General features: G+C 26.5%; 2 protein-coding genes across 5 annotated transcripts; one reads left to right on the forward strand and one right to left on the reverse strand.

Moving 5' to 3' along the window:
- Positions 1-7,311: 7,311 nt before the first annotated feature.
- Positions 7,312-12,736, reverse strand: LOC122270179 (uncharacterized). Of its 4 annotated transcripts, none has more exons than XM_043046620.2 (4): positions 12,586-12,736; positions 11,081-11,134; positions 9,226-9,354; positions 7,312-8,080 (listed from the first exon to the last, which is right to left on the reverse strand). In XM_043046620.2, the coding sequence occupies exons 2-4, from the start codon at positions 11,120-11,122 to the stop codon at positions 7,964-7,966; spliced, it is 288 nt and encodes a 95-aa protein (XP_042902554.1). In that variant the 5' UTR covers positions 11,123-11,134; positions 12,586-12,736; the 3' UTR covers positions 7,312-7,963. The 4 variants fall into 4 exon arrangements, with proteins under 4 accessions (XP_042902554.1, XP_042902556.1, XP_042902555.1 ...); XM_043046622.2 differs by having other exon boundaries at positions 11,081-11,126; positions 12,586-12,695; XM_043046621.2 differs by having other exon boundaries at positions 12,294-12,675.
- A 38-nt stretch (positions 12,737-12,774) lies between these two features.
- LOC107450943 (protein dpy-30 homolog) lies at positions 12,775-21,148 on the forward strand. Its single transcript, XM_043046619.2, has 4 exons — positions 12,775-12,955; positions 16,657-16,727; positions 18,407-18,555; positions 20,804-21,148. Exons 1-4 carry the CDS (start codon positions 12,946-12,948, stop codon positions 20,898-20,900), a joined length of 327 nt encoding a protein of 108 aa, XP_042902553.1. The 5' UTR covers positions 12,775-12,945; the 3' UTR covers positions 20,901-21,148.
- The last annotated feature ends 1,212 nt before the right edge of the window (positions 21,149-22,360 follow it).

Raw genomic sequence — 22,360 nt, forward strand, 5'->3', positions numbered from 1 at the left:
AGGAACTGATGTAAAAAGGTATTCAGGGGTCTGTCTAGGTTTTTCTGACAGGTACCTATTTTGTGAAAATTTAGACGTAATTTGTGAAAAATTAAAAATTATATTAAAAAATCAACACAAAAATATGGATTTATCGTTTCTTAAGGGAGACAAAAATAAAATTTTAAGAAAAAGTATTTTGTGAAAATACCGTTTTTCCTAAAGTTGAATTTGTGAAGGTACCGCTAAACGGTATTAAATTCGGCCTGGACAGACCCCTTTCTTTACTGAACTTATGTTCAGGAGTTGCGGTTCGTTTTCAAAAGCCAATGTCCATGCAACCAAATATTTACGGAACAGTCAAGTTTCGTCGATATTGTAAATTAACTTGTTCATATCAAGGTCCTTTTGATTCCAAAAAGTTTTAAAATTCCATTTTAAAACCTTCTGCAGCTTGAATGTCACCACTTAGTTTCTCACCTGAAAGACTGATTTCATGGATCCTGTGATGTTTTTTAAATCGTGTCAACCATCATGATGATGCATCGATATATCCTTCTAGATCTAGCATTTCAAAAAATTGTTTTGCTTTTGCAGAAACAATCGGACCAGAAATAGGAATTCATCACTTCTAATTTGCATTATCTATTGCAAGGGAGTCGCTTCTAGCTCTTCATATATGTGTTAGTTTTCATAGTTTTTCTTTTTTTCATTGATGAAGAATTATCTGACGTAGATGCAAATTCAATTGATTTAAAAGTTATTCATTGTGAATCTTATTCACGCGATTTAAAAATCGTGCATCAGTATTTGTGTTAACGTGATTCAAAAATCCAATATCTTGTTTTGTTTTTACAAATTTTAGAAATCAATATCGCTATTCGTATTCACGCGAGTTTAAATCCAATGTCACTATTTGTACTGACGGGATCTAAAAATCATGTGTTGTGATCTGTATTTACGCGATTCAAAAACTCGCTATTGTAATTTGTATTTTCACATTTATAAATTCATATTCTCCCTATTTTAAAACCCAATTTCGCAATTTGTATTTTCGCGTTCTTAACATCCAATATCGAGATTCATATTGACACGATTTTAATATTCAATATCGCGATTTTTGTAAGAACAAAGTTTTTTCCTAAATCAGTTATTATAAAAGGTAGTATTCTTTATTGGTAGATCATTTAATTATAAATCGCAGCTCAAAAAATTTTAATGAACATGAGTAGTATATAAATTGGCAACTTCTTAAATTTTGCGTTGGTAACTTTTGCATACTCTTCAATTGTTTTTTCAAGTTTGCAACTTTCAGGTTTTTTCGCTTATTGTCACAATCACCCTTGATGCATGCATTTGAGTGTATAAATTAGTAAAAAAAAAAAACATGTCAACTTAAGAAAAGCAGTTTAACTTCATATAGTTTTCAGTAATTAATCTCTCCCAAGTGATTAATTTTTACTAAAAGTCTAATTAGCTCTGGCACAAACAGTACTGTGATGGTATAAAAAGGAAACATCCTCAGGATCAAATAAAATTATTTTATTTATATATTATTCGAGTTCATAACTAATGATAATGATCATTTATAGAGAATAAATGTTTCTTAATATTTGTGCTTAATATGTTTATTTTTTAACTGAGTAATTAATCCCAATAATTAACTCTTTTTTATAACAAAAGGAATTTTAAATAGTAGCGCATCAATAGCTCCAAAAAATAACAGAATTTTTAGAAACAATTGTTAAGATTTCACCATTCTTCTTTAAAATCTGATCTGCTGTTTTGGTGGGAAAGGTGCTAAAATTCAACATTAAAACCTTCAAGCAATAAAGGTAGTATTTTATGAATGAAATAAAATTTACTTAATTAGTTTTAAGCAAATTATTTGAAGATTTTGAATTATCTATATTGTTTGTTTTGTTGGTTACTTAAGTGCTTTTTTTTTTTTTTTTTTTTTTTTTTTTTTTTTTTTTTTTTTTTTTTTTTTTTTTTTTNTTTTAACTGGATAAAAATCAATTGAATTTCTTTTTGAATTGTTAATATTATAATTTTGCTAAGTTTAAATAAAAATCTATGTTAATAGTTTTTACAGATTATTTATTTCTATATCATTGCAATTATTCTAAATACAATTTATAGCTTTATCCTTCGTTTTTAATGTGCCCTTCCCGTAAACAGCAAATATCTTAAAAGGGAAAAAAATTAGATTCTGCTTAGCTGAGGTTTCACTGTATTCCTTTTTAGTTTGTTTTTGCATGTTGTGTTACGTAAGTGATGTGCCGTGACATTGAAAAATTAATTGATTCTCTACTGCTGTATTGATTTATACTGATGTTGCATGATGTTTAAATTACCAAAAAAAAAAATTGTGTTTTTATGTGTGGACAGGAATATTACCTATTCACATGCTACTACCTAGTTGCACTTTGGAGGCTTTGGTAGTAGATTAAAAAAATATATAAAATGGATAGTCTTGGAGTTAGATACGAATAATATCTTATTTGCTTACCCCCTTTTATGTGTGCCATTATCTGATATTTGCCAAAGCTTGAGGAACTTGATAAATTAACTCATAAAAATTTCCATATTGGAATCTACACAAAAGTGGCCCTCAAGTTTTAGAGATAACCATGCAGTGGCACAGAACAAAGTACGAAAAAATCATAAGAGGAATATATCTGCATCTACTGCCGAGTTAGCTACTTTACACTTTTTTAATTTATCACAATTACAAGAACTGAGTAGTAACAACTTATATGCTTTTTCTTTACCTTTGAACATTTAACTCTTTTTTTATTTTTCAAATAACTTGAAAATCCTTACTGATTTTTACATTGCATACCTGCTGAATCTCATCACCGTATATGTTATTTAATTTTACTTTTTGCTATAGACGCCTACTAGTCTTATTGTAAGAAGTAAGAAATATTACTCAAATATAGTTATTATTTTCAACATGTTTTTTATCAAAATGCAGTATACTTTTTATTTATTTATTCTTTTTTGTGAAATGTAGTTAACCTGATAAATTTAATGTATGGATGTTATTTATGTATACTAAACTATATATTTATGTATATTGCAACTTATTATTATAAAATGTACCAATTTTGTTCATATTAAAAGTTTATATATTTGAAACTTATCATTTTTAAATTTTTGGAACTATTTAGAATTTTATACTACTATGAGAATCAATTTCATAGCCTCATATAATTCCGTAAAGGTCTATATTATGTAGAATTATATAAAGGTAAAGATTCCTACAGTAGCCCATTGTTAGCCAGGTGGTCATCGCTCCACAATTTTGTGACATCTGTGGCAGAATTTTTTCAAGCTTTCTGCAACAATTTTCGTGTACACTAATTTGTAATAGTAATTTTTTAATTTATTTTTAATACTAATACTATTTACACTAATTTTTAATTTTTTAAATATTCACCACATTAAAACTTGATAAAATCTTGGAAGTAACTACTGAAAAAAAGATTGACAACGAAATCACGTGAATCACTCTTCAAAAAGGTTTTACTCAAAGGAGTGTTTCATTTAAAAATCAGTTTGTTGTAATAAATAATATCGTATTAAAAACATTTTACGAACTTTCTGAAAATCAATGGGAATAACTGTCGAAAAAACAATAAGATCATTGTGTTAAAAAGTAAATACTCTAATGTGTGATATGAATTCCTCATATTATGTAAAATATATCAGGATCTTTAAAAACCATGTATAAATTAGTAACGCTGTCAAAAATCCACAATGACATCAGCTTGAATTGAGCTCATCAAAAAGTGATAAGGTATTTAAATGCGCAATACAAATTTCATGAGTCTAAATGATATCAAATGAGAAAAACTACATGGAAATCATTAGCAATAATTGCCGAAAAGAGTAAAACGGTGGAATCGCCATTTTAGAGGTAAATTAATTAAATTTATGTATTGTAATAAGATCAGCATTTTTTTTAATAGATAAATCGTAAGAATATCAATAATAATTATTTAGCAATGAAAGACATCGGGATTTTGAAAAACCAAATGAAAATTCGTAGCAATAATTGCCCATAAACATTACAAACACTGCATACATTAGCAATGGAATCGGGGGTGAACTGTGAGCGATGAAGTGAAGGCTTAAATACGTTATTTAACATTTTCATGTGCTAATGTCAAGTTGAAAATATTTCAATCGAATAAAAAAAAAGGAAGGACAAATATACCGCAGAAATGATTTATTAATTAATTTACTATAAATCTAAATATGTATCAAAATACCCACTCAGTCATATTTTATTAAAATGAAGTATTTTATAAAAATATTTCTAGGGCAAACTATTTTTAAATTTTCGTGATATTGGAATTACTTTTTCTAATATCTATGTGAAATTCAAGCTAAACCCCCTCTGTCATGCGAGAAAAGCATATTTTGAAAATAATTTTGTAATAAAGAAAAGCAAACATAATTCAAAAAATTCTGAAGAAAAAAAAATCATTTGAAAAATTCTGCTGATAAGAAAACCAAACTTTTTGGTTCCCAAATGAAAACTCTTTTCTGCAAGAACATTCTGTGACAATGTCTCCATGATTCTGCCACAGGGTTTGTGACCAATGAGACAATTTTTGCAATGTGGTCAGCATTGTGCACAAGTCATCTTTAGTTCCAGACCAGCCGGCACCCATTAAATGTTTAGAAGAATATTCCCTTTTGAATACTTTACTACAAGAAGTACAGGCAGATTGTTCAACAAAAAATACTTTTTAAGATCTTTTTTGTAAGAAAAAAAATATCTAGATCACCAAAATTTTTCGTATTCCTATTGTTGAAATTTCTTCATTACATACAATTTACAAATTGCGAAAATATTTTCAGAGACTTTGCATGATCATAATAAAATAGTTTCTGTCTAAGTACTCTATTGAATTTTTTAACCACCATAAAAACTTCATGCATAATTTTAAATATGTTCCATATATAATTTCTTCTGTTCTTTAAAATAACTACTTTATTCAATATTGTAAAGAAAAATAATTTTACTTTAAAGTTACAATTTGTTGCATTTTATTTTAGAGAATAAAACAAAATAAGAAAAACTAAATAAATTCAAATCAAAAATGTAAATTACTGAATGGACCCTTATGAAATTTTTATTAAAAATTATAATTTGATTCAATACACCTTTAATCAAATAATTAAAAAATAGTTTCAATAATTTTGAAACGTAAACAAAGTAATGTAGCCTAAAGTAAATGACAATTTGGTCCCTTCATTATATTTAACAAATCTGAAATGTATCGTTAATTTCAATTGCCTTTAAATCAAATGATAAAGGGATTTTTTTTTTTATATAGAAATGAGAAATATGAACCACAAAAGGTTTCTTACTGTTGCTTAGTATTAAAAAAATGAAGATCCCCTAACTTTTTTAAAATCTTCTCAAAAAAAAATTTTGAGTTTTTATCAATAACTCAGTAGCACCAAACCATTTGATAGTAAATCAATAAAACTACCATAAAATACTTTATACAATTATTGGACGCTCTTTGGATACAAGTTCTCGCGATTATAAAATTGTAATTCTTATATTTATTAAATCAAATGAATATAAGAAACACAAAAAGTTTGAAACTCTGTGAATGTTCAATTATATTATATTGAAGTTCCCTTAAATGTATTTTTTGCTCTTGAAATAAAATACTAAGTATCAATCTAAATAAAATCTTATAAAATTAATATTTATAAGATGCAACACAGAAGTTTTGGATTAAGCAAATCGCAAAGCAAGAATGTGAAATTAAGTTTTCTATCAAAAATCAGTTAGGGAAACCTTATGCTTGAATAATTACAAATTAACTCAGTTTGATTATTGTTGTTTCCTAATGTAAAATTAAATAGACTTTCAGGACATTCACATTTTTAAATACAGAAATAACTCCCGATTAATTATGATCTATCTGATTATGGGGGACGCAGGCATCCAATTTCTGAGAAGGACGAAATTTAAGTACTAATTCACCATACTTATCTAAATTTTACACATAAGAAAAATTTTCTTACATCTATCAAATCTGTGCAAAAGAATTAATTATATTTTTGCTTCTTGTTTTTAACTTTGATGAATTTAGATCAATTGATGTTTGATGCTAATTTAAATCAATGATAATTCGTGAACTTTTAGTATTGAGCGCTGCCAGCGATACCCATGGTTCTGATTATAGAACAGACTCTTTTGTGGGAAATTTTTGTGACTGCAAATCAGAGTTTGTTGAATTCAAATTATTTTCTTTTTAAACGAAATCAATATTTAAAAATTTACAAAGCATTTTAATATGAGAATCTTTACATTCTTGGTTAATTTTTATAGTCTTAAAATTTATTGTAAATATATTGCCATATTAATAAATTTCAGTTAACTTTGATAAGTACTTGGTGTTTAAAAAATTACAGTGTTTTTGAAACAATATTTTAGATAACTTTTTCTTTTAACTTTTCAAAATACAAATGAAGTACAAGTTTATACAATATTAAGAGGAAGTTAACCTTATCTGGGATTAAAAAATAGTTCATTAAATTCAAACTGTCTTTTCTCATAGTGCATTTAAACAGGTTTCTTACAGTCCAGTTTTGTAAAATGAGAAAAATTAACAGAAACTGCGAGAAACTCGGAGCAGACAAAGAAGACAAAATTAAGGAGTGAAAGGTGATAGGTCATCTCTCAAGGCCTATTTTTCAAATATCATTTTTTTATTTTGTTAGCATATTTATGAAAAAAGAATGAATATATTTTAATAGCCTATTGAAAACAATTAATAGCTAAAAAGGTTTATATAAAATACTTTTGATTGGTTTAGATACTCTTAATTTTGGACTTAATATTTGGTCCTTTGTTTCAAATAACCAAAAAAACGAAAATAAAAAAAGCATGATATAAGGTTTTTATGCAGAAAAAAAAAAGATTTTTTCTCAACCCTGATAAGTCTAAATAATAATTATTATTTAGACTGATATGATGGTTGATGGTATATTTCAGAACTCAGAGAAAAAGATTTAAAAATAATTTGCTAGATAAAAAAATATTAATGTCTTCATATTTTAAAAATATGAAGACATTGAAATGAAAATTTTCATTATTGATACTCAAAAGATATATTGATGGGTTTAATATCTGTATATTTAAAACACATTACATATACTTTTATGCCTCATTTAATACAATAAAAAGTCCATATTATTGAGTAATTTTTACAAAAAAAGGCAATGGCAGAGTAATATTAAATGATTAAATAGAATACAGGTTAAAAATCAAAATATAATAAAGAAAAAAAACAGTTGCCAAAACATTTTTATTATTATTTCCAGTGTATAAGTTTACAAAATTTGAACTTAACACATCCATAACTAATCAAGCAAAACTTTTGATTTTGGAAAATAAATAAAAAGAAACCTATTCAATACTTATGGCCCCTTCAGATTATATGTAAATACAAATATAAAATTAAAATACACATAAAAATATATAAAATCATTGTAAGTATGTATCTAAAATTAACTGGAATTTTCAAACATAGCTATTTAAAAATGTCAGTTTAATATTAATATTTTGATGATATCTAGACAAATATTATTAAAAAAAGTTCATAATTGTAAACTTATCAAACTACCTTTGATCAAATAACATACATTTTAGATTATGTAAAGTGATATGATTGATTACAAAAAAAGTTAATGAAATACAAATTAAAACTCTACATCTATCTAAGCAAATATTAAACTTCAATTTTGAGGTATTCATTTTTATTTAGATCTTTAGTTATAAGTCCATTTTTCATGGGGGAAAAAATTCAGAAGGGCTTAATTAGCATCCTGAATAAATAGCCTTATGTTATAAATCTGATTAAACAATCAATAACTACCAAAAACTTGGTTTAAAATTAAAAATTATTTATATTTTAAATATACAGCACAGTTAAGCAAACAAAATTTATTTAATTTTGTCTACAAATATAGCTATCTGCTTTTCAACTTCTCGTTGCAACTCTCGTTCTGAAGCTCTAGGATGTTCTTTGACATACTGACTTATAGCCAAAATTGCTTCTTCCTAGAATGAGTTTCTAAATTAGTAAGTTTTTCTGATGAAACATTAAATCATAAATGTATTTCCTATATAAGAAAGTGTACATAGGTTAGACATTCTAATATTTCCAAGGATTAAAAGTTTTTAATTAAGTTAAAACACTTTTTAAAGAAAACTTCTTAAATTAAGGAGAGAAATGTTAATAGCTAAAAAACTACAATTCATTTCAATTCAAAACGTCTCTTTTATGCAAGGCCACTTGTGGCTACAGGTTATCCGCATTATCGATATTATACATGATCTTTGAAATTTAAAGTGTAAATCCAATAAAATTTCGGCACTTTAAAATTTACCCACTAATCTTAATCTTATAAAATTCTTCATTCCCTTAAATTTGAAGAAAAATATAAATTTTTTAAACATGAGAAGCAGACATGAGAATGGAAAAAAAGAGAAAAGAAGGTAAAATAAAATTAAGAAGACTTTTCAGCTCTTTGTGTGCAATAAATTTACTAACTTGCAATATTTTTGTTTTAATGCTACATCATGTGATTAAATGTACCAAATTAAAAACTATCATAATTTGCAGCAAATTTTTTAAATTTTCACAAAGACTAATTTATGACTAATAGAAGAATAGGTCAGAAAATTCAGCAATAATGAAACATTAGTAATATTGTTTTAATGAAATATTCAACAATATGCAGAATAAAGCAATTTCATTATTGATTTTTATAGCAACAAAATAAGAAATATAAGACACAGATGCAAGGAAAGAAAGTAATTAAACAGACAACAAAACAAGCTTAGAAGGAGTGCCTTAGTATTGAAGTAAAATATAGCCTTATAAAGAATATACAAGTATTTTAAAATAAAAATGAAGAATACAATCTTAAACGCACTAAAGGAAAATTAATTTGTTAATAAGAAAAACTGTAATAAAACAAAAATCACAAAAGAAAAAATAATACAGTACAAACATACCTCACAAAATACATCCATGCAAAGAACAATTTTGACATTTTTAAGGAAACAGATTTGATGTATTTCTACCATTTCTCACTATAATAGAAATGCATTGTATTTATGCAAATTTAGTGCAGGTGCAAGGAAAAAACAAAGTATAAATACTTAGCTCACAAATGGGAGAAACAAATAAAGAATCTTACTCTTGCTTTTTCTATATGATCATTATGAACAATATCATCATAAAACCCTTTCAGAACCTTAGCAGCAATCACAGCTTTATAGAGATCTTTTGAATCTTCTCCTCTATGGACATATGCTAACAAAGCCAACTAGAAATAAGATAAAATCAAATTATTACGACTGTAAAGCAAATTTGAATAATAATGACTGGATAAAAATGACTACTAATAATAAAAAATCTCAATAGTCTAGAACACATGGGAAATGTTAAAATATTTATGTAATAGGGCAAAAAATATCTTATAATTTCTATATGCCCTACCAGGCATGCTAATCAAGAAAATACATGCTCAAATAAAACTAATATCTGCCCAAACATCTTTTTCAAAGGCTTATTAATAAAACAGATAAATGTAACTAATCATTTAAAATAGGAAGTTTAAGAAGGAACAAATTGAACATTTATAAAAAAAAAATTACCTGACATAGTGAAATTCCATCAAAGATTTCAACCAAATGTTAAATATGAGTCATAAAAAGGATATCATTTTCACTTGCTTTCGCATTTCAATTTTTTAACTTTTTATTACTTTTTTTTATGCACAGTGATCATGTTAAACTTTTTTTTTAACAAAAATAAGCATGAGGAAGAAAGGAAAAAGAACTAAGCAATCCTTGTTTTACATCTAATGAAATTCTGAGAAGACACTTAAATAGTAATTATGATTAAATACTTAAATGCCCAGCCATGCATGTAAAAATGAAAAAATTTTATGCGTCAAGTAATATAATTTTGAGCCTTGATGTGCACATTTTTATTCATTATAAAATTTAGTTTGAAAATTGAGTAAAACTTTGAAGGTGAGTATGATTTTATAAGTGTTAGACAATGTAACAAATAAATCTAGTTTTTCTGAGTGTTATTCAACTTGATTATTTATTAATATTTTTTGTAATGTGAAGTAATTATATTTTGTTATTGCTCTATATTTCTGCTAAATTTACTTTTTTTTTCTTCTACTTAAACTGGTAAAAACCAATTTTGATGAAGTTTACGTATTCTGTTAACATGAATGACACAAAATCAGAAATATTTTTCATGTTTAAAACAAACAAAAATAAATACTAAATTATCTCTTTGAATATAATGATTGTAGAATTTTATTGGCATCATTTTATCAGAAAAATCTATTGATTACTTAAAATATCATGTGTTGTATAATCTCCAGTTCTCAGTAAAAGACTATTTTTTGTTTTACAAGTTTTTAATTGCCACTTAAGAGTACCCTTTGAAGAATAATCATTTCATCATCAATGCCGCTTAGAACAATCATTTAAACTATGAAAACTAAATCGAGATGACTAAAAGTACAATAAATATTTTCCCATTCAGACTTTTCTAGCTGTTCAGTTTCCTCTTAAGAAAAGAGGTTTTTTAAAAAAAAATAGCTATTCAGAGAAATATCAAGTGCTTCCTATAAATAAGATTTTTATTAGTTTATCAGATATATCTTTTAGGCATATTTTAATATTGGCACCTATTAGTACCAATTGAAACTGCCAAATAAAACTAAAATTACCAACAATCAATATTAATTAATATTGATTGTTACACTATGTCTAAAAAATAAAATAAATAAGCACATAACACCACACAGTTACATGCCAATACTTTACGATTATTTCCAATATATTACGATTATTTCGTTCTGTTATATTAATTTCCACATTTTTCTTTTTAAAAAATATAACAATTTTCAGCTAAGCTATTTTAAATACTTTTTGTAATTTAAACAGCCAATTAAAATAAAAAAATAATAAATCAATCAATCTTACGTTAAGATATCTAGTTATTAATAAAATATTTTGACGTACCCTTTGAATTAGCTTCCAATGATCTCCAACCAAAGATGTCATTTTGCTACAATACTGTAAAGAGAAAAAAAAATCAAATCATTAAACAGAAAGAGAGCAAGACAAAACTAAAAACTATTAACAAAATATATTCCTCATTCGTTGTCTAAAAATATATTTATTTTGAAATATTGGATAGATATAATATATATCCGTTTATGTATTGTAACAAAGCTATAAGTGCAGAAAACTCTCAGGTCCTCATATTTCTCTAGAACAGTTTTTTTTTTCATTATTATTACAATAACATTTTTAAAATATTTTTAGAAAGTCCATTTTTTTAAAAAAAAAATAATTTTACTAAGAAAATAAAATTATTTGATTTTGAAAAATTCTTGAATTGTACCAATTGAGTTAAGTTACTCATTGAGTTAAAATATAAATCAAATTATATTGAAATAGTAATATTTTAAATGCACTTATAATTTGTAAAGGAACACAGCTTTTACAATTAAAAATTTTGTAGCAATTTTTTCATTTAATTAGACAAAAGTTTTCTTAGGGCTGCCACAATTTCTCTTGAACCTTGATCGCGCATTTAGACATACTCTGCGACCTAATCTAAATAAATTGTATGCAATAAGTGGTATGTGTATGCATATTGCACACGTTTTGATCGATAGAGTAAGTAATATGTAATATTTTAGAAAAATTTTTAATCATGTACATTATTTCTTTGCTTTTATTTAGTTAATTTCAACTAAATTTCACTTACGTAAATCAGATAATTGATTTATGTTTTCATTCATAAATAAATAAGTTAAATAGTTAATAAGTTAAATTTATAAAGCATTAAGTTGGTAATTTCAAAAAACAATTTAATTTTGATAATTGTAAAAATAAAAATTGTTCAGAAATGATAGTGCAAAAAAATAAATAAATAAATAAATAAATACCCCACTTAGTAGGTATAAAGATAGGTTTTTTTCAAGTAGGCCCACTATAAAAAAGCATACCAGGTTTGGCGAACCCTATCAAGAATGAAATTGATTTCAGCATATTTTAAACATAACTTCATAAAGAGTTTTAGGTGCAGAAAACTACACTACTAGAGAGAACTAGCCAGAGGTGTGATTAGGATTATAGCCGGCGAAACATTGAAGCATTTTATCAGGGTTGATTAATAAAATTCATGTTTTGTTTAAAAAAATATATATATTAAACATTGAATTACTTCAATCAGAATTTTTTCAAAATTATTTCCGCATTAGCGATCAGAACTCAGTTAAAATGAATAGATAATACTGAAAATCATTTAGCAATGCAATTTGAAAATGTCCCCATAGTACTTAATTTTTTAAAAATATACAAACAATAAATATAGAATCATTTTAACATTAAATTATAAGACACTTGGAACATCGATAGCAGAAAACTGCTAGAAGTAAATATTGTCGTTACAAAATTTACAATGAATGAAAATGAGAAAAGCAGTCATAAAATATGTAATAAAAATTCTTATAGACCTATATCAATGTAAGTTATATTTAAGGTAGAACAATTTCATTAATTTAAAATTTAAGACAAAAAAAAAGGATAATTGCTTTTCTGCTTCTAATTTTTGTTTACTCATCATGCATATCTCACGCTTCGATTTTTAAGGCTCCTTTCCTAGCTTGCATGTATTTTATTTATACGCAAAAAATTTCACTTTTATTGTTGAGACTTCAGAAGTTGGCAACATCGACTTTTCTTTGCCATCCATCGGCGTTTCGAAAATTTTCTGAATTTTCTTCCGTTGCTTGAATTAGCGGCAAAACTAACTTTTATTAAATATTTTAAAAGCTAAATTATTATAATTTATTAACATCGCAAATAATAAAGCCATGGAAGAAGGTATATTATTCTTTAGTTGGCTGTCTTTTGTTATGGATAGAAGTTTTCATCCATGTAGTGCTACGTATAACAAATTATAAAATTACAAATTTTTTATTTGATTGATCAATTATTTTTCTTTCAATTATACTTTAAAACTTATGCATACTGATTAGTGATGCCATGTTAAATGCTACTTTTTTTTTAAATCTGTTATCGACGTTAAGTTTTTTTTTAATACATTGTTTAAATTGGAAAGTCAATAAAGTAGTCACATTCCCAGTGAACTGTTCCATTTCAACACTGATTGGGCATTTCGAATAAACTTCAGAAAAATTTAGGGTAGTTATCACAGCTATATTTTTGAAGTATCACAAGAGAACTCCGTTAATTGAAGATATGTTCTTTCTTCCTATATAGCAAATTGATTTAAACTGTTATATTTATGCCAAGAGTTATATTTTCTGTTCTGGGAATAAAATTCTAAATTAAAGTAACTAATGGAATATTATAGTTAAAACACTGTAAACAAAATACCACTGTAAATTAAGCATTAATAGTGATGAAATGAAATGGATAAATCCCTAAATAAATGTGTACTAGATAACAAATTATTTATTGGGTGAAGATGGCATTACATAAATCGTGATGTTTCCTTTTTGTGATAAGATGAGCCAACTACAATTGCCAGATGCATTTGAAATTAGCAAATTTTTTTTTTTTTAAATAGATTTTTGCTTGTGGGGGGGTTAATAAGGTGAAATAAGGGGTTTGCGAGAGCATCTCAGTCCGTTCAGTAGAAAGAAGTGGGATCCTACATGCAAAAAGGGTATTTAGAAAAAGGAATTTGATGAAGAGCCTCAGAGCTCAAATAAATCTTGTTAGGCTAAATTAAGCCTTACCTATCGAAATGCAGTGCTATAAGCAAAAGCAGAGAGCACGTCGCACTTTACTGGACAAGAAATAAAAAAAAAAGAAACTTCAACAATTCAAACAATTCTTTTTAAAGAAAGAAATATAACATTTCTGTTAATAAACTTGTTAAATAAAACCACACAAAAAAGTTAAGACTGTAGAAATAATAGGTGAATCATTTCATCTAACGTATGAAACTTTTTACACATTATAAACATTTCAAAGTTAGATAATTATTCTTAGTTTAATATTCAAGATTATTATCTTTTGTTTTTAATTTTTAGAAAGATTGCATAAACTAGAATAAATTTCTTTCCTAAGTATTTTTATTGATTGCCTTCCAAAATGCATTCAGTTTTAACTAAAAATATTAATTTCTTTTTTTAAAAAAAAAGGTTTTAAAATTGATATATTAACAATGTACTTTAATGCCATTTTGTGGGGTATTAAACTTACAAACTCTCTTGTATGTATTCAGAAGGAAACTTTAAACAGTGAAATATGAATTACTTAAATTAATTATTTTTTTAATTCATTTTTTTTTTATCGGACCTTTTATTAAATGCTTTTAAATTTGTGATTTAGCCTTTTAATATGCATAAAAATTGTATTTTCATGCTTTTTATTTTCAATTTCATAACAAAAATGAGACTGTATTGTTATTTAAAAATATACATTGTATCTATTTTATAAGTTTTAACAAGTTTTGTGTAAAAATAGCTATATGAAAATGTAAGTAAAAATATATATTGCTCTATAATTTTGATTTAAGTCAAGAGAAAAAGTTAGATATTTATGTTAAATGTTTTACTACTAAGATAATTAAAATTCATTTAAGTTTTTGACATTTACAAAAGATTTGACATTTTCTGCCCTCCCTTACCAAAGAAAAAAAAAAACTCCTCACTGGAAAATGTGTGCTGTGTAGCATTTAAAAGTCACTAAGCATAAGAAAAACCTAATGAAATACAAGTAAGCTAAAAAAAATACATGTAGAATAGATGTAAATAGACTTTACAGAGGACGGCTACTCCCTACTTTGGAAGGGCATTTAGATCTGATTTCGTAACTTAAAATATCCTCTGCATTAATGAATTAGCATATTTATGGTTACCCCTTTAAATCATTAGTATTGAGTCCTAGATTTAAAGACCCGATCATTAGATCAAAAGTTATTCAGGTAGGCCCGTTTTTATTTCTTGTGCGCTGTACTTATGTCTTTTTATTTGAACGAAAATTCATTGATTTCTTTTGTCATATGACGTAAATACGTGCTAGTTTCATTTCAAAACTCTTGCTAAAAGAAATGTTTCAAAAGTGTTTATTGAAATGGTGGGCTAAAGTTCTAAATAACCTTGTGACAAATAGAATAAAAAAAAATTAACATTTAAATTTTGATGTTTTTTATTCTCTATGTAGTGTATTTGAAATGTGCTGCATATTTTATGATATACATATTGTTTCATTTTACCCTTTCATATGAGACAAAAATACAGTTTCAATATATTCACTGTAAATAAAAAATATGCAAATTACGATAGAAAGTATCAGCATTCAGCCAGTAATGAAGTATCAGCATTCAGAAAGTATCAGCCAGTAATTTCTATTTACCATAAAATTTCCTTGATCCCAGCTACCGCCTATATTTTGGGGGTCAAAAATCTGAATCCGTCGAAAAAAGTGTATGTCTATTCAGAGAAAGTGCTTTTTTGTCTGATTTCGTAACTTAAAATTCGTCTGCACTTATTAACATATTTGGAGTCACCCCTCTAGCCATTAAGAGATCCCAACCATTTTTGTGCCCGGATCCATTCTTGCTACCAAAAGATGACGTTGGTCCTTAGTCGGACGCTCATTCTCAGTTCAAAGAATGAAATGTGTGCTACCCTTGCCAAATTAAAGATAAAAAAAACTGAAATTTTCCAATATTTATTTGGATGTAGATCTAAGATGCATCATTCGAGGGAATGAAAATGAAAAAAAAAATTTTACTGAAAATGCAAATAATACTATTTGCTCTTTTAGTCACCTATAACATGATTTTAAAACTTTTTGTTTTAACCCTCCAACTCACAGCAACCTACAACTATTAGCTCATTTTTGTTTAATAGTGTGGCAGAAGAGCATGTTGGTCTTTATTTCTTATTGTACATTCTTTTCTATATGTTTAAAAATGGGTAGGTCAGGCTTTTTTTTTTCTTTGCACATTGTACCTAATTGTGGTAGTTTGTAACAAGAAGTTTGACATGACATTATTTAATCCCAGCAGATGAAATATATTTTTTTCTTTTTTATAATATTTATAATTTTTGGAAAATATTTATTTACTTGTGTGTTTCGGAACTGTTCGTAAATTTTTATTTAATATAAGAAGACATATAGTAAAAACTAGCTGGTTTGGTGAGGTATATTTTGTGACAGGAGGAAAGAGTCAAATTTATTGAAAAAAATGCAAGAGTTCCATACATAAATGCAAATGGGGGTTTTATATTATATAAAAAAATCTGATTTAATTTTGTTTAATAAAATTTAAAATTAAACAATTTGTTATATTTTAAAATTTCTCAAAACGAATGTTTTAATATTTTATGTTCATTCTGATTTCACGTCATTGTCCTCTGTTTTGAATAAATAGCAAAGTTGTTAATAGAATAAGCTTTAGCTAAATTCTTGTTCTTTTTTTTTTTAAACTAAAATTCCCATGTAATGCATTTTTTAGAGTATTTGTCTATTTTTAAGAGTGACTAATTAAAACCTTTATTTATATAGATCAAAAATTTTAATTACTTTATTAATATTTATTTTAGCTGAGCAAGAAAACACAAGTGGCCAAACAGAAACAGTTTCTAAAGAAGCAGTTACAGATGATTCTCAAAAGGTCAGATTTAATATAGATGCGTACCAATTTTTCCCTTTTCAGGTTTCTTAAACAAATGTTATTTAATAAGATATCATGGAATTATAAATCCAATATAATTGTTTTTAGAGCTAAATTAATATTCAGTGAATAAAAAAAATTTAAAAAAAAAAATTTTTTGTTCAAAAATATTTATTTTCTTATTTTATTTTTGCATGTGCTTAAAAATTATTTTTCTATGTTAGACAGAGCTCATTCTAGGCAGAAAAAAGGGCAGAGTGCAAAAGTTTAAAAAAAGGGCATTATTATTCTAAAAAGGCAATAATTTCACGTTCTATTAAAAAGCATTGTCAATCAGTAAAAGAATTTTTTTTTAACGTAACTGAGAGTAGCAAAGCAATCATTAATTACTTATTTTCATTAATAAATTAACATATATATCGAGTTAATGAGCTAATTAGCTTAGTAATTTATTTAAAATGCATGCATATATTAATAAAATAATAAATGTATGTTTTTAAGTGTCTGTAGTTATGATTAAATAATTAAAATGATTAATAATAATTATGATTTAATGATAGTGGAAGTAACTGCAAACTTTCAAAGACAAGTGCAACAATGGGTTGTGATGGCTATTTTTCCTTTCCCATATAAATCTATGTATTGACAGCAATGACAAACTAAATAAAAAGAGTTAAAAATAACAGTTCATGAAATCCATTGTAGAGTTTGGGGGAAAAGTAAAGAAGGGTTGGATGAAAAAGGAAAGAAGGGTTCAGGAAAGAAAGGGCAAAAAGGGTATGGAGTCTATTACATCAGGGCACTAATTTACTTCAGGGGCAACAGGGTGAATTCTTTTGACTAAAAGGGCAGCAGGGTGCTGCACCCTGTTTACCCTGCCTAGAATGAGCTCTGTGTTAGAATAAATGAATTATGCTTGTTTAAATTTTTAAAGAACAAACTACATATTTTGCAAACTTAAATGTAAACTGTTTTTATTTTTATTAGTCTTGCACTAGGCGTACATAGATAAGAGTCCTAACAGATATCATTTCACTTTGAACCTACAGTAAGATTTGAAGTTATTGAATACAGCATCTACAGCCTGTATCAGAAATAGTAATGATTAAAAACTGCCAAATCGAAAGCCCGTCTGCGTTGCTTGCACCCAATGTGTAATATGTAAATAATACATGTCTTTACTGTGGTGCTGGGCAACAAAAAAGATTGAAAAAGGGGGTATATTAGTAAATTTTTTAAGTGATTTTTAATTTTTGGGTAAATACCTTTTTTTTTTTTTTTTAATATTCACCTATAATTGTTTGTTTTCTTATGATTTTCAATTTAAGTTATAGAACAAGCTTACAAAGAAATAAAACAAATTTCAGTAATTTGGCAGAACTTCTATAACATATAGTTATTTTAATTTTATTAATGGAAATGAACTTCAACAGCTAATGATGCTTATATTCTCATTCCGTCTCCTTCACTGTGAGAAAATGGCACTTTTATGAGGGGTAAATTTTAATGTGTCTAAGGACTAGTTAAAAAAATATTTTTTTATTTCACTTTTAAAGCCATAAGTGTTGCATATACTTAAATTTATTGATTAAAATTATTGTTTTCAACATGTTTATAACTAAAGTTTTTATTCTCTCATTTAAAAAAGTTTTTTTTTAAGACGCCTATATTCTTTGCAGAAAGCAAATGCTGTGGAAAAAGATATATCGGGTGAAACTGCATCTAAAAAGCCCAGAGTAGATTATAATGTTATGCCTACTCGACCTTATTTGGATGCAACGGTTGTGCCTATTTTACTTCAAGCCCTCTCTGCTCTTGCAAGGGACAGGTTGGTTGAAAACTTTAAATCAGTTTCGAGTTTGTTTGCTATATATTTCATTGCAATATTTGTAATATAATTTGTAGTAAGAAGGAGGTAAGTGTCATTTTAGCTTGAAATTGAGGTTTGGTTATGGATTCTCACAGTATGTGCTATAGGTGTAATCTTATTTGAAGTTTCACATCAGTGCTTTTGTGAATCCCTGTCTTCCACAACTGTTTCAAAAATGTTTTGTAACAGACAAAGTAAGAATACCTATTGTATTACCATGTGTACATATCTACTTTTTAAACTAATCAGTTGAATGTGAAATTGTAACAAACAGTATTTCATTCTGAAATTAGTCTCACTTTTTAAGATGTATGGAATATTTTCTGAATGTTATTTTAAAGTCATTGTTATGTTAAGAAATATGACATTCTTGTTTATTTTATTAGCAATATCTAAAAAGTAAATAACACAATTAACTTAAATTACATGGTATATGTTAGAAGAAAAAAATTAATAAGGAAAATGTAATTAAATGATTCCGAGTAGCGATTTCTGAACAATAGCTACTTGTCGCTAGCATAAAATTTGTAATATGGTGTTTCTTGGTCAGTTTGTTTTCTCCTATTTTTTTTAATCTCTTGTCCAGTAATTTTGACTGGTCGTGTTTTCTTCCATCAGTCATCACATTCAAGTCATTGTTAACAATTTTCAAGCGGGCATGCAATAGTCAATCAAAGATTTGACAGTTTAATTCCTCCTACTGCAAATAAGCTGTATCTTTCAAGGATGGTCTGTAAAAATCACAGCAATCTTGTTTTGTTGTAATTTTTAAACATTCATACAGAAATCAATCATAATTTTGCAGTTCTGTCCTGCCTACTACAGATACCAATAAGGTGCAACTTTCAAGGGTGGTCTCATTAAAAAATATTGTTGTAATAAGTACGATGATAGAAAAATCAAGTTAATAAAAAAGTCAAAAGAGAAATAGAAAAAGATAGTTCTGAAATATAGGTTTAATGTTGGGGCCTATGTTACTAGTTAAAATGTAGGGAAATTGCGGCTACATTGTCGCAGAACGTTACAGAGTTCTTGCAGAAGGGTTTTTTTTTTTAGGGAAGTAAAAAGTTTCAGTTTACTTTTCTGCAGAAATTTACACGTAAAATTTGAATCGCTTAATCTGTGCCGATATCGCGCATCCATTTTGATTGTAATTTCGGCCGTTATTGACATTGATTTTCACATCGCTTTTACATATCCCGATATATTTTTAGGCGCTATGTGAAAATTGAATTGCGCATTTGATCATTTACTTTTTACAGCAATGATTCTATCGTATTTCTTTACTTCCACTTAGCTTTTAAAACCTGACATTTTTTGTTTGTTATTACATAACGTAACTTGCATTTGAGTAACCTTCAAAAAAGAGTCCAATTCGCGTGATTTTATCATCGATCTGTTTTTTGTCAATTACTGCTACAGATTTCATGATATTTATTTATTTTTTTAATGTAATGATAATTTGCAAAATGCGATAAAGAAAATAATTTGTGCGTCCCTTCCCCAGCAAATTGCAGGAATATCCCCCTTAATATTTTAATCAAAAAAATATTACATATTCAATTTTAAATTTTTTTTTGTTTCGTTTTGTTTCTGTAAACACAACGTTTTTGTTACCTTAAATTAGTAACGTACATCTTTGTTATAACTCCGAATATCCAATACAACCCTAATGAGAACTAAATGAATAATCAAAATTTGAGTTATCGCAAGCAAAAATCCTTTACGTAGAGGGAAAAATGAAAAATTTAGATAATACTAAAAACGGAATAAGCTCACTTAAATTAGCTTCACTATATAGCTGTTTAAAAATCACTAATCAATGAAGTCTATATTTCAAAAGAATTATCATTAATTAAATTATGAAACTATTCTGCATAGCGGTGACCTCTTAACCCTGGTTACATAAATATAGTCTTACAAGGGACCATTGTTCAGAAGTTTTACTGTATTAAGTTAACAATAACAATTGTATTTAATTTTGTGAAAAATAAAGCTGTTACGATATTTTCTGTGATATGTCCTTAAAAATTCTGAATTTTTGCAGAACTATGATTCTAACTCAATATAATCCCTGATTCTAATGTAAAACATTTATCATGTTTAATTTTTTAGTATTCTTGATGATTTAACAATTTATCCATAGCTCTCTTGGTAAACATTTTTTTCGTAGTTACAAATGATATAAATTGTTTTTCTTTTTTAGGCCTGCTGATCCAATTCAGTTCTTAGCTGACTTTTTGATTAGAAATAAAGCACAATATTCACAGACGATTGAGTTACCTGAAGGTACATCAAGCTGAATTTCCTGCTTCTGATTTATAAAATCAGATTAAAGTTTTATCATTGCAGTTTCATTTGTAGTTTGATTTTTTTTTCATTTTTCATATTAAAGAAAAAAGACGCAAGCCTCAGTGCCTGTGAAGTCTTTTACTATTTAATTTCACCATCTATGTTAGTTTATTTATGTTTCAAATTTTGTTTTTATTTACTTACTGGTGGTTATACTAAGTTCCATACATGTTTTCAATAAACATTCATCCAAATTGGCTCTTTTTTGTTTCTCGGGAAATGTTTTCTCTCCTTGTAAACATTTAGAACTCATAACCTTAAGGCAGCGATTCCCAATTATTTTTGGTTATAGAACCTTAAAAGCTAATTATTGCAAAACCCTGACTTAATGTAAAGAATATAGTTCAACAGCAGCTGTGTATATACTAGCAAACAAAACAAAAAAAAATACTTGTTATTTTGTACATATTTAATGCAAAGAATGAAATATTATAAACTAGTTCTTGGTTTATGTATTTGCTGAGAATGAATAAAATGAACTAAATTATGATTTTCACTTTTATAAATGTAGAGGATACTTAACAGCGAAACATAATTCTTAAATTTTGGCTTTGTGTTTTGAATTGAAAAGTTTGAACTATAATTATAAATATTTTTTACAAATGCATATTCTTTTCGTAATTTTTTCAATATTGTTATTGAAAAAAAATATTTTTTTTATATTTTGCTGCTTTTTCATTGGCAAGTTACATACATAATTTCATTTAAATAATCCTAATATACAAATTATGGATTGTTGATTAGATCTAAATATTACCAATTAAAAATATTTCCTTGTTCTCAGAACCTCTGTGATCCTTATACAAAACCTAGGGCTTCGTCGAACACCAGTTGAGGACTGGTGCTATAAGCTGCTTCTAACTATAAATTTCCGAAAAACTGCTCGGTTTTCACTTTTGACATTATTTTGAGAATTTAAACATTTTGTTCCTTCTACCTCTTTCGGAAACAGTACTGATTTAGTAAAGTATTAATTTTTTTATTTTATAAATTTTCATGCAGTTATCATTACTGTGTCTTAATTTTATCTTTTGACTTACTTTTTTTTTACAATTCTAAAATATATTTTAATGACTATGATTAACTTAAATGAGAATGGTAAAAACTGTTTTTTCGTTTATTGCACTATTCATGTTTTTATATTTTCTGTTCTTTTATATTCAGCCAAACCTAATATTAGCCCTTTAGGTCAAAGTTCAAATAATTGTTGCATCCTTAGCACATATGTCATTGTCTAAAATCGACTCTTTTTAAACTTTTTTGTCTAAGTACTGATCCATCAAATTTTTTATTAAAAATACTGCTGTGTTGTGAACTGAGATGAAAAATTAAATTTAAAATGGAGAAACTTTAGCTATTGAACTAATGACTTTTTTGCACGTTAATTACTTAATGTGCAAAAAAGTCATTA

The sequence above is a fragment of the Parasteatoda tepidariorum genome, chromosome 7 (genome assembly GCF_043381705.1).
Source record: "Parasteatoda tepidariorum isolate YZ-2023 chromosome 7, CAS_Ptep_4.0, whole genome shotgun sequence".
Taxonomy (NCBI): Eukaryota; Metazoa; Arthropoda; class Arachnida; order Araneae; family Theridiidae; genus Parasteatoda; species Parasteatoda tepidariorum.